Source organism: Mixophyes fleayi, chromosome 4, assembly GCF_038048845.1.
Source record: "Mixophyes fleayi isolate aMixFle1 chromosome 4, aMixFle1.hap1, whole genome shotgun sequence".
NCBI lineage: Eukaryota > Metazoa > Chordata > Amphibia > Anura > Limnodynastidae > Mixophyes > Mixophyes fleayi.
Genome location: NC_134405.1, coordinates 38,877,637 through 38,891,445, shown reverse-complemented (window position 1 = coordinate 38,891,445; position 13,809 = coordinate 38,877,637). Strand labels below are relative to the sequence as shown.

At 44.1% G+C, this 13,809-nt stretch overlaps 2 protein-coding genes across 8 annotated transcripts in view; one reads left to right on the top strand and one right to left on the bottom strand.

The window, feature by feature from the left end:
- The window catches only part of LOC142151223 (surfeit locus protein 4-like), a 194,794-nt gene that overhangs the window by 50,799 nt on the left and 130,186 nt on the right, over window positions 1–13,809 (top strand). The window lies entirely within an intron of this gene.
- Window positions 1–13,809, bottom strand: part of CACNA1A (calcium voltage-gated channel subunit alpha1 A) — a 165,399-nt gene that overhangs the window by 130,232 nt on the left and 21,358 nt on the right. For all 7 annotated transcript variants that reach the window (XM_075206614.1, XM_075206613.1, XM_075206610.1 and 4 more), the window contains exons 3-5: window positions 12,204–12,295; window positions 3,000–3,152; window positions 1,964–2,151 (exon numbers count right to left, since the gene is read on the bottom strand). In XM_075206614.1, the coding sequence (XP_075062715.1) occupies window positions 1,964–2,151; window positions 3,000–3,152; window positions 12,204–12,295 (433 nt within the window). The remainder of the gene's footprint in view (window positions 1–1,963; window positions 2,152–2,999; window positions 3,153–12,203; window positions 12,296–13,809) is intronic.

Sequence of the window (13,809 nt, the reverse complement as noted above, 5' to 3'; positions counted from 1 at the left end):
TGTTTCTCAACTCCAGTCCTCATGATCCCCTATCAGTACATGTTTTCCATATCTCCTTGCTGGAGCACAGGTGTATTCATTACTGACTGACACAGTGTAGCAGGTAGTATAATTATTTCACTGGTCACCTGGCAATCCTGCACTGTTAGTGGGTCCTGAGGACTGGAGTTGAGAAACACTGGTCTATAACATACATCTCTATTCACGCATACTTCTACATCCAAATCTGTCCATTTATAATCTCTCCTACATACATCTCTATCCATCTACATTTTCCTTTACATCTATCTCTGTCCATTGAAACGCTCTCCTACACTCATCTCATACTCTCTCCTAGATCCAAATCTTACCATTCCACCCTCTCTTACCTTGGTCGCTGTCTATTCATTCTCTCTTATACATCCATCTCTGTTCTTTCACACTCTCATCTAGATCCATCCTTGTCCATTCCTGCCCTCTACTACATCCATCTTTGTCCATAGATACTCTCGTCTACATCTGTCTTTGTCCAGTCATACTCTCTGCTATACATTTATACATTTTCTACATCCTTTGCTGTATAGTCATACTCTCTTCTACATCCATACTCATCAAGACCTTACTTAGGTACAGCAATGCTTTCTGCTCCTTCATTCCTACCTGTCTGGCTCACTAGCTGTAAGTCCAGCATTCAGGAGCGGTGCAAAATCAGAACTGAACAGAAGGAGATATTTGTTGGACCTGCTATAATTATTAGTAGGATCAATGTTAATTTGAAAGACCAATGAAAAAATTTATATAGCACCTAATTTATGGCAAAGTGCTCTGCCTCGAAATTACTAAACCAGCCCCCGGCAAGTTCGATGCCCTTCTGAATGCCCTTCATTATACAGTGGTGGTTAGGAAATTTAGCAGCTCCTCTTGACCTCTAATCAGTGTACCATGGTACAAAAAATGTAAAAAGTTTGAAAATATAACCAAAAAAATCCAGCCTTGTTCAATAAATATTTTGACTATAAATCCATCCTTCTTGTCATAATGAATCAATGCCCTCAGTCCTCATCTTGATTTAAAATAATCAATAACACACTACTAGTACTGCCCCAATATGTCTGATCTGATCTGATTGAACCTTCTAACCAATCAGAAGTGCAGGAAAAGGTTTACATCCAATCCAATACTCTGATTGTTAGGGTCAACTAACCAGGACTATGGGCAATTGTTTGAAAACTAGTCCCATAATCTCCCGTGATACTAAAAGTCACAACCAATGTTTAGGATGTTATATAAATGGTTCTCCTCTGATAGACTTTTATTCTGTGATGAATGATAGCAGAAATATGAGGATTTTTTCCACCTAAGAATTACTTGTGGACTCTTGGATCAAGTTGAGAACTGAAAGGTATACATTGAACAATTTTAGTTTATTTTACTTTATTACTTAACTTTTTTGATTTGTGTTATACCAAGATATACTGCGCAAAGGTTTGGTGAATACTTGACCAAAATCTTTGTACATCTATGTCCCAATGGAATGGGGGATAAGAATGACCCTACATGTGGCATTAGTTACCTACTACAGTCTCTGACTGCCCAGGATGGGTTGAGAAACACATCCTATCGACGTGCAGGTTGTGTGGTTCATTTTTACTCGAATAACACCACACACTGGTTGGGGCTAAGAGGAATCATAACCCTCCCCGGCCCAGACAGGAAGGTGAGTCTGTTATACCGTGGCTTACTAATGCACCAATGAGACCTGCAAAGATCTTACAACAAGGACTGATGAGTGCAAAGGCAGGTCATTATAGTGCAATGCTCCCACTGTCATAGAACCAGTGTAGGTGTATTATTATTTAAACAATGAAAAATAATAATAATTATGTTGGTGTAATATATATGTATGTATCTCTCCAAGTTCTGTACATTTATTTTCCACTAGACTTGGATATAAGGTTTTTAATATACATCTTGTCATACTTACATGATACAATATTTCTGTCCAGCCCTCCATGGTTATACATTGAAATACAGTGAGTACTGCAAACAGGATGTTGTCAAACTGAGTGATGCCGTTATTCGGTCCCTCCCATTTGTCGTAGCATACAGTACCATTGGGGCAGCTGCGCGACGATGACTCATTGCCACAGAGACCCTCCACCTTGATTTCATCTGCATGAAAACATATAAAGTTTTACAACACGTGTTCTCTGACCGGACCAAAGAGTCAGTGAAACATTTAGAGCAATGGAACAAGTAAACTAATGCTACAATCATGTTTGCCAATTTGGCTGACCAAATTGTTCAAAAGTGGATGCATATATGGCCTATCACTGGCCACAAACAACTGGCTACAGCATTTAAAAGCTGATCAGATGCTATCATTCAGGGCAAAGCAAGAAAACAATTACTACAATCAGAACATATGTGTGATTAATCATCTGCTAAACATACTAATTGGACCACAAGTGATATGATGACCACCAAATGACAAGATCTATCCAATCAGGCCATCAACTTGTAAGGACAAATTGAACACATATTCGGTCATCTGGCAATCAGGACTAATAACTGGATAGGACATGTCACTTCCACTTTTCACACTTATGTGGAACTGGAGAAGTTGCATGATAATTAAGCACGTGTGGGTCTATAGGAGGATGCAGTGTGTGTTTGGGTTCTTAATGTTGAAACATTACATTCATATAATAATAAAATGTCAAGTAACTATACCTACAAGGTAATATTAATTTGATCAAGTTTTGTATATAAGTTAATCTTGATGTATAGATGTGGTTTACCTTAGTTGTATATTTTGCATCTGACACTGTGAAGCACTGACTGATAGCAATCTGCTAAACCTGTTTCTTGAGTATGCACAGATATACAAATTGCATTAGGTCTTTTGTGCCCTTTGGCAAAACAATTGAGCTGGCTTGTACATTTTTAAATCTCTCAACCTGGCGGTGAAACATTAAGTGTGGAGTGTGTCACAAATCAGTAGAACAGGATTATCTTACCTCCCTGAGGTTCGTAGCAGGAATTATGGAATTTTCCAATATAGAAGTCAAGCCCAATGATAGCAAAAATGAGAATAGCAAAGAACAACAGCAGTCCAATCTGGAGCAGGGGAATCATGGCTTTCATAATAGACTTCAGTACTACTTGTAAACCTGCAGGGATAAGGACAAGACAAAGGTAAAATATAACAGACATCTGCCGTAATAACTACCATCAACAGACAAGCCAAGAAACAGCTCAAATATTCCCATTGTGAGATGTATAGTCACAAACATACGCAGGGACAATTAATAGACTGAAGCATACATTGAGTGTTATATTTATAAACGTGTGCTAATAGATAAGTAAATAGGTAAACAAAACCAAAAGACGTCACTGCTCCTGTTGGATTAGTCTAGGATTGTGCCAGTGTGTGGATCTTCAAGCCTCTGTGTACCTGCTAAAAGCAGGAGGACATCAAACTTGGTCCCTGTCCAGCTTGTACTGTGTCAGTTGCCTGTCTTAAGTTATTCTGAACTCATAGGGGTACTGTCACGCACCGGACTCCCGCTGCCTCCCCGGGAGCCGGCGGGTGTACCCGCTAACTACAGAGGCCATCCCCACCAAGACCCGCTATTCCTTTCACTTACCTGGTCCACGCTGCTGCAACTCTCCAGCGCTGTCTCTCCCCTTCTTCCGTTCAGCGCTCAGTGGTTCTGCGCATGCGCAGAACCGTCTAACTGCTTTATGTGTTCTCACTGCCCTCTATTGGCTGGTCAATTGGAACTGCACTATATCTACTTCCTCTGACCAGAACTCAATGCTGGTTCTTTCAGTCAATCCCTGACTTTAAGATTGGAAACAGCTCCTGTGTCTTTGCTATTCCCTCAAGCTTCCAAGCTACGTCTCTCCGGGGAACTCACCTCCAGGTGACTACGCTGCTAGCATTCCGGTAAAGCACTTCCAAGTGGCGACACTATCTTTTCCTGCTAACCAGCTCCCTAGTGACTACTTCGCTGAACATCTCAGTTATATTTTCTCTCTCGAGTGACAACGCTGCCAAACCTCCCGCCTAAACACCGCTATCAAGTGACAGCGCTGCTTCCACCTGATTCTACGCTCCGTCTGCTGTGTTCGCTGAGAACTTCTCCAGGGGACCGCGACCTGCAAGTGGAAGCCGCAAAAGCCCATATTCCCTTGCGGGAATCTCTGGTGAACACCTTTCACTTGTTAGACTCCGCGCCCCTCGCTGAAGTAACGTCAATCTCGGCTGAACTATCAGGATCCAGTTGAAGTCTCTCTGGTAACGTGACACTAAGAACCAGCCATGTCAGATCCTGATAGAGAACCTTCCGCCAAGGACATGCTTCAACACCTGGTTGGAAGAGTGGAGCGTCAGGATGCAGTTCAGATGCAACTTCTGCAAGGTTTGCAAACTCTTGCATCCCGTTTAGACGCCTTACAGGAGACCCCGCCTCAGCCGGCTGCTCAACCACAAGCAGTCGAAGTCCCTGCTGCAGCCGCTTCCTCTCTGCGTTTGCCTACACCCTCCAAATTTGATGGTGATCCTACCTCTTGCCGAGGCTTTTTAAATCAGTGCTCCATTCAATTTGAGTTATTACCTCAGAATTTTCCTACTCCCAGGTCAAAAGTCGCTTATATGGTCTCCCTCCTATCCGGGAAAGCCCTGGCATGGGCCTCGCCTCTTTGGGAACGTAATGACAATCTTCTCAATGATGTTTCCGCCTTCACTTCGGCATTCAGGAGGATTTTTGATGAGCCGGGACGAGTGACGTCCGCTGCTACTAGCATCCTAAGACTACGTCAAAATTCCCGTTCTGTGGCTCAATACGTTATTGAGTTTCAGACCCTAGCTTCCGAGCTCCAGTGGAACGATGAGGCTCTTGTTGCTGCCTTCTGGCAAGGGCTGTCAGATAAAATCAAGGATGCCCTCTCTTCTCAAGAATTGCCACCCACCTTGGATGCCCTAATTTCTCTCTGCAACCGGGTAGATCTTCGGCTTCGGGAAAGATCGTCCGAGAAAGACCTTCCTAGAAGGTCTACCTTTCGTCTAGCTCCTCGTTTTCAACCACCTACATCTACGGATGAGCCTATGCAACTGGGGCGCTCCCGTTTATCTCCGGATGAAAGAGAGAGAAGAATGAAGAATAAACTATGCCTATATTGTGGAGATCCTGGTCACCTCCTGGCTTCATGTACCCGGCGTTCGGGAAACGACAAACCCTAGCCTGCACTGGAGAGGTCAGTCTAGGGACTCTTACTTCCTCTCCAACTTCTTTTCCAGATCTAACGTGTTCTTTCCCTGTCACCTTACATCTGCTTTCAGGGCCCCAGTCGTCCAAGGCCTTGTTGGATTCTGGAGCAGCCGGGAACTTTATGTCACAATCTCTGGTTACTAGGCTAGCGCTGCCCACTGTTCCGCTGAAAAAGCCCTTGGCTACTACGGGCATTGACGGTTCCCGTCTCCCTAATGGAAGTATTCTTAAACGAACAAAACCCATCTCCATGCAAGTTGGGGCTCTCCACTGGGAAAAGATTTCCTTTCTCGTTCTCCCACTAACCATCAGCCCAATCATCCTAGGTCTACCATGGCTTCATCTACATTCACCCCATCTGGATTGGCCTTCATCACAAATCATTGCGTGGGGTCCTGCCTGCCCTCGCCAATGCCTAATACCAGTCAAACCTCTCGGCTTCACACAGATTCCTTCAGAACCCACCACAGTTATGTTACCGCACCAGTATTCTTCCTTTTCGGATGTCTTCTCTAAAGCCTCCTCTGAGCGTCTACCACCCCATCGAGCTTGGGATTGCCCCATCGATCTCATTCCGGGGAAAACTCCTCCACGAGGTCGAGTCTATCCGCTCTCACTGCCCCAAACAGAGGCTACTACACTCTACATCAAGGAAAATCTGCAACGTGGTTTCATCAGACCTTCCTCCTCACCCGCCGGGGCCGGGTTTTTCTTTGTGAAAAAAAAAGATGGAGCTCTCCGTCCGTGTATCGACTACAGAGGCCTGAACTCCATCACTATTAAAAACCGCTATCCCATTCCATTAATCACCGAACTCTTCGATCGCATTAAAGGTGCGAGAATCTTCACTAAACTCGATCTACGCGGAGCTTACAACCTGATCCGGATTCGCTCTGGGGATGAGTGGAAGACGGCTTTTAATACACGGGACGGCCATTACGAATATCTAGTGATGCCGTTTGGCTTATGTAACGCCCCAGCCGTTTTCCAGGGGTTTGTGAATGAAATCTTTCGCGATCTGCTATATTCCAATGTCGTAGTATATCTGGATGACATCTTAATCTTCTCCAAAGATCTTCCCAATCATCGTTTACATGTGGCTGAAGTTCTTTCCAGATTACGTACCAACCATTTGTTCTGCAAATTGGAGAAATGCATATTTGAGGTCCCTAAGTTGCCGTTCCTGGGCTATTTGGTTTCTGGCTCCGGTCTACAAATGGACCCGGGAAAAGTTCATGCTATAATCAACTGGCCCCAACCAACTACACTCAAATCCATTCAACGTTTTTTGGGTTTCTCCAATTATTACAGGCGCTTTATTGCTGGTTACTCATCTGTGGTGGCACCTCTGACAGCTCTCACCCGAAAAGGGGCAAACCCGCAAAATTGGACCGCAGAAGCATTGGAAGCGTTCCAATTTCTCAAAAGAGCCTTTTCATCGGCACCTATCCTCCAGCAACCCGATGTCTCTCTTCCTTTTTTCCTAGAGGTGGATGCATCTTCCACCGGTGTAGGAGCAGTTCTTTCGCAAAAAAATATTCAAGGCAAGTTCCATCCCTGCGCTTTCTTCTCCCGCAAGTTCCTGCCAGCAGAGAGTAATTACGCCATTGGGGATAAAGAACTCCTGGCCATGAAGTTGGCTCTAACTGAGTGGCGTTATCTTCTAGAGGGGGCTCGTCACCCGGTTACGATCTTCACGGATCATAAGAATCTACTCTATCTCCAGTCAGCCCAATGCCTGAATCCACGTCAAGCCCGCTGGTCCCTCTTTTTTACCCGCTTTGATCTACGGGTCACCTTCAAACCCGGTATCAAAAATAGGAAAGCGGATGCATTATCCCGGGCTTTCCCAGAAAATTTGGGATCAGACACCTTGCTGGAACGTCCCATCCTGGACTCCAAATGCATTAAATTATTCTCAACTTCCTCAAACCCCATTCCCCCCCAGGGAAAAACATTTGTTCCTCCTCATCTACGGAAGAGCCTTCTTCACTGGTGTCATTCTTCACGATTTTCAGGTCATCTTGGCTCTCGTAAAACATTCGAACTACTCTCTCGACAGTACTGGTGGCCCAAATTCCACTCCGAAGTTAAAGATTTCGTGGCTGCCTGCCCTATCTGTACCCAAAACAAAATTCCTCGCCAGGTTCCACAAGGGTTACTTCAACCTCTTCCACTACCTACCAAGCCATGGACCCATCTTAGCATGGACTTCATCACTGACCTACCTCCAGCTAATAAATTTAATACCATCTGGGTTATTGTGGACCGTTTCTCGAAAATGGCACACTTCGTTCCACTCATCGGCCTTCCATCCTCAGCATGTCTAGCTCAACATTTCATTAAGGAAATCTTCCGACTACATGGCTGCCCCGCTGAAATTGTCTCGGATCGTGGGGTACAATTTGTCTCAAAATTCTGGAGATCCCTTTGTCATCTTCTGGGTATCCGTCTGAAATTCTCCTCCGCATATCATCCCCAGACCAACGGCCAGACAGAAAGGGTCAATCAGGATCTGGAGACGTTTCTCAGGATATTTTCTTCAGCCAACCAGAGTAATTGGGTGGATTTGCTACCCTGGGCAGAGTTCGTACATAACAATTCCTTTCACGAATCCACATCAACCACTCCGTTCTCCGTGGTATTTGGAGGCCATCCGCGTATGCCAGAGTTTTCAGCCCTCCCTCCCACCCAAGTTCCAGCAGTTAACACTCTTCGACAGGACTTTCTATCCATCTGGTCTCGAGTTCGAAAGGCCCTTCAGAAATCCTCTACTCGCTACAAGCTGGCAGCAGATAAAAAACGCAGAGCTATTCCTCTTTTGAAGGTTGGCGACAAGGTGTGGTTATCTACAAAGAACATCCGTCTTAAAGTGCCCTGCATGAAACTTGCTCCTCGCTACATTGGTCCTTACAGGATCATTCAAGTAATCAGTCCCGTGTGTTTTAAGCTACGGCTACCACCCACTCTACGTATTGCCAATGCCTTTCATATCTCCTTATTGAGACCACTCATCATTAATCGGTTCTCGGTTCCTGTCACATCTACCACTCCCCTTTCTCTCCAACAAACTGATGAATTCGAGATCAGCCATATTCTGGATTCCAAAAATTCTAGAGGAACAATCAAGTATTTAGTGGATTGGAAGGGGTACGGTCCCGAAGAGCGCTCCTGGGTACGGGCTGCAGACATCCGTGCTCCTCTTCTGCTGAAAAAATTTCATTCCGAATTTCCGAAGAAACCAGGTCCTAGGTGTTCGGCGCCCACCTCTAAAGGGGGAGGTACTGTCACGCACCGGACTCCCGCTGCCTCCCCGGGAGCCGGCGGGTGTACCCGCTAACTACAGAGGCCATCCCCACCAAGACCCGCTATTCCTTTCACTTACCTGGTCCACGCTGCTGCAACTCTCCAGCGCTGTCTCTCCCCTTCTTCCGTTCAGCGCTCAGTGGTTCTGCGCATGCGCAGAACCGTCTAACTGCTTTATGTGTTCTCACTGCCCTCTATTGGCTGGTCAATTGGAACTGCACTATATCTACTTCCTCTGACCAGAACTCAATGCTGGTTCTTTCAGTCAATCCCTGACTTTAAGATTGGAAACAGCTCCTGTGTCTTTGCTATTCTCTCAAGCTTCCAAGCTACGTCTCTCCGGGGAACTCACCTCCAGGTGACTACGCTGCTAGCATTCCGGTAAAGCAAGTGGCGACACTATCTTTTCCTGCTAACCAGCTCCCTAGTGACTACTTCGCTGAACATCTCAGTTATATTTTCTCTCTCGAGTGACAACGCTGCCAAACCTCCCGCCTAAACACCGCTATCAAGTGACAGCGCTGCTTCCACCTGATTCTACGCTCCGTCTGCTGTGTTCGCTGAGAACTTCTCCAGGGGACCGCGACCTGCAAGTGGAAGCCGCAAAAGCCCATATTCCCTTGCGGGAATCTCTGGTGAACACCTTTCACTTGTTAGACTCCGCGCCCCTCGCTGAAGTAACGTCAATCTCGGCTGAACTATCAGGATCCAGTTGAAGTCCCTCTGGTAACGTGACAGGTACCAGTTTGTCCTCAGCTAGTCTGAGTTGTAAAAAAGGTAACATAAATCTGGTATCCCAACATCGGCAGAGGAACAGATGTTTGCACAGGCCAAGGAAGAAGTTGGTTGGAAAGAGGGCACACCTTGGAAAGTATGGGTTGGGTGCACTGCTTTGCCAACTTTGGCACAGCAATGTAACAATAAGATTGCATTTTGTGGAGCCAGAATATTGCAATGCTATAAAGGGATGGAGAGAGGGCATTTTTAGGAGCATCCTTGCCCCTTTGTGAAACAAGATCTATGGCCACCGTGAATGTCCCTTTTCTCCAGACTTCAGGAAGTCAGCTTTAGAAAGGGTAAGTGAGAAGCAATGATTGCACCCTGAACCACCTTCAGGACATAACGGGCCTCAATAGAGTCGACTAGAAATGTGGCTCCTCCTAGATGTTCATAAACAAACACAAAGGGGGCATAACAGCTGTTGCCCAGAAAGGAAAGAGAGACTTGGTTTTGACAGGACTGGCTGAGGATTATGGTTCCCACTGGAACATCTAGAAGAGACGATTGTTGGCTTGAAGAAATCTTTCTAGGGTTTCATAGCTGAACTTATTACTTTTCCGGTATTCACTGTCCTTGTATGGCCACCAAAAGTGAGGTGACAGTCAGGCCTGATCACTACCTTGCTGCCAGAAGGAGTACTTGGAGCTGTGATCAAGCAAACTGTGCTGGCAATTCGAGACCCAGCGTGTCTGGGGAATATGTCTGTTTTCTCTTTATAGTCTGGTTACTCTGTGCTGTTTAGTGTAACATATTCCTTAAAGTGCTATAGCCATTTGAATTAATTATTTGAAAACAAAAAACACTTTTTTTGTGTTCAAGATATTTGCCTAGGTATACAACCTGCACCCACATTGATGGTACAGGGAAAGTTATCGCATGATCCCGGTGATGGTGATCTAATGCTGGAGTAGCTCCGGTTAGATCTGAGTGCAATGTTCGTGGATTACCAATTGCGTAAAGAGCCAGTAGGAGACCCAGTATTGTGACAATTGGGTAAATGAGGGGTTATGGGACAAACATTCATATGTATAGGGGATACAAGGTAAGCATTCATAAACATGCTTAGGTATGTGCTAGGTAAACATTTACAAACATAGGGGATGCTGGGTAAACATGCTGTATATATATATATATATATATATATATATAGGCACTGTTAAACTGTGGTTCAGTGAGTAATAACAATATAATAGGAGGAATAAGTAACACACAAACAGCATCATAGTCACGGCAAACCACAATGCCACAATGTCACATACACTATATACAGGGGGGGTGGAAAAAAAATCAAGAATAAACAATATTTTGGTCAATAAGTGGCAAGACTGTATCTATCAACTCTAATATTTGATGGGAGTTGAACAGTTAAATGTGTAGTCTGATAACGATGACTAAATATCAATATGGTCATCTGGCAAACATTCCCTGGTGACACATTTCCTGAATGCAGTTCAGGTTCTGCATCAGTGACAGGAATGGCCAGCTCAGCACAGAGCTGGCAACATTTCACCAAGGTAAGGTCATGTCCATCTCGGAACATGCTCACATTTACAGGTTCTAAACAGCAGGAACTCATCAGCTTTCTTATATGTGACTACTGGTACAAGAAGGTCAGAAAAACTAAGTAGCCACATATAGTTCACTTTCCAATGACTGAACTGCTGAATACACTAATTGCAGAAATAATGAAGCCCTACTTTGTAATAAGAGCAACATGGGGGAAATGCCCTCTACCCCCTTGCAGGCCCTCTCCTGTTTCTGGTGATAAGCAGAGATCTTCTCCAGAATTAACACTACGCTTTACCTGCTAATGCAAACATTCCTTCTTCCTGCTTCCATTTATTGCATTCTAATAGCACTAATCTCACATAGAACTGCTTCATAAACTATGCTATAGTAAAAGGACAGTGGTTTAAATTTAAAATGGGACCACAATATATTTTTTCTGGAGAGAAGAATGCATATATTTAATTGTGAAAATAAATTTATTATGGGTAATACAAACCTTCACCCAAAATTAAGCTCCTCCTCTAAGCAAGCCTCCGTCTATCCCCATTTAGAAATTCCATCTATGTCAGTACACAGGCATCCTGATCCATACTCACCTCTACAGCAGTAGAGCTGTAGAGGTGGAACCACTAAGTTTGATTCAACCAAGTGTTAAAGGGGAGTTTGCACATTCTCCCACAGCCCAAACGTATAAAGGTAGAGTAATTCGCCTCTGATTAAACTGGCCCTGGTGACAGGGAAAATATGTTGACGCTATACAAAAAAAAGGCAATAATAATAATAATCAGGTACTGCTCTTAAATGGATTGAATCCTTCTTGAAGGCTTCTATGTGGCATCTCCTGCATCTGTACAAGCTGCAAAAAAAAATATAATAGGTCCTCCACCCAGGAGGGAGGCATGCCCACAGGAGAAACTCAATTTTAAAGGGAGTTTTTTTAACACTTGGGGGTAAATGTATCAAGCTGAGAGTTTTCTGGCGGGTTTGAAAAACCAATCAGATTCTAGTTATAATTTATTTAGTATATTCTACAAAATGATAGCTAGAATCTGATTGGTTGCTATAGGCAACATCTCCACTTTTCAAACCCACCGGCAAACTCTCAGCTTGATACATTTACCCCTTGATATGAACAGTCAAACCCATTTCATAGTCAGCCCAACACAAGACATCATTATGATCATCCGTGACATCAGCCAAGCTACATAAAGAACACTTCATGGACATTTGTAGATAAAAATTTCCCGGCTCACAAAACAAATTAACGAAAAAAAAACACAGTCTACATTTCAAATCAAGATGCAACACTTTTCACACCAGGCATTTATAAAAAGCAATATGGAGTTCACTTACTTGGGATTCCAGACACCAGTTTTAGAGGTCGCAGGACACGCACAGCTCGGAGGGTTCGCAGATTAAACTCTGGCCCAGTAGATGCCACAATTCTAGATGCAGAAGAGAATGGCGACATACAAAGGAAAGTTGTTCATTATTTAAGCCAGTTACAATAAAATGTGCACTACGTTTTCTAACCAGGTACGCAAAAAGTGGTCTAAAGGATATGCGTTTGTCAACGACAGTAATATTACAAGGTACATACTCGATTTGCAACAAGGTTTCTTTTATTGTATTACATACATGTTCATTAAAATATATCCTCAAAAGTAATTTTGCACAAATAGCCTTATCCACTATTTTTTCAATTATAAAGTGCTACGAAATTAGCTAACGCTATATAAATTATGATGATCATAATGATACCATAAATAGAATTTGCCATATACACTAAGCCACAACATAAAAACCACTGACAAGTGATGTAAATGACATTGTTTATTTTGTTACAATGGCACTTGACAAGGAGTGGGATATATATTAGGCAGCAAGTGAACAGTCAGTTCTTAAAATTGATGTGTTGGAAGCAGGAGAAATGTGCAAGCGTAAGGATTTCAGCGACTTTGATAAGGGCCGGCCAAATTGTGATGGCTAGACGACTGGGTCAAAGCATCTCTAAAACAGCAGGTCTTGTGGGGTGTTCCTGATATGCAGTTGTTAGTACCTAACAAAAGTGGTCCAAGGAAGGACAAACAGTGAACCAGCGACTGGGTAGGAAGTGAAGGTTACCGCTGATATAATCCCACATAAGAGATACTGTAGCACAAATTGCTGAAAAAAGTTAAAGCTGGCTATGATAGAAAGGTGTCAGAACACACAGTGCATCGCAGCTTGCTGCTTATGGGGCTGCATAGCCACATGCCGGTCAGAATGCTTATGCTGACCCCTGTCCATCGCCGGAAGTGTCTACAATGGGTACGTGAGTGCCAGCACAGGACCACTGAGCAATGGAAGAAGGTGGTCTGGTCTGATAAATCACATTTTCTTTTACATCATGTGGAGGGCCAGGTGTGTGTGTGTCATTTACCTGGGGAAGAGGTGGCACCAGGATGCACTATGGCAAGAAGACAAGCCGGCGGAGGCAGCGTGATGTTCTGGGAAATGTTCTCCTGGGAAACCTTGGCATTCTTGTGGATAAAGATTGTTGCAGACCAACCACAGTATTCCCTGATGGCAGTGGCCTATTTCAGCAGGATAACGCTCCCTGTCATACTGCAAAACTTGTTCAGGAATGGTTTGCGGAATATGACAAAGAGTTCATTGTGCTGACTTGATCTCCAAATTCCCTAGATCTCAATCTAATTGAACATCTGTGGAATGTGTTCTAAAAATAAGTCAAAGTCACGAAAACTTACTGGACTTAAAGGATCTGCTGCTAACGTCTTGGTGCCAGATACCACAGGACACCTTCAGAAGTCTTGTGGAGTCTATGCCTTGATGGGTCAGAGCTGTTTTGGCGGCACAAGGGGGATCTACACTATTAGCCAGGTGGTTATAATTTTATGGCTGATTGGAGTAGGTGGATCAATCATGCTATATTATAAATAGCGCCTGTTTTTACCGT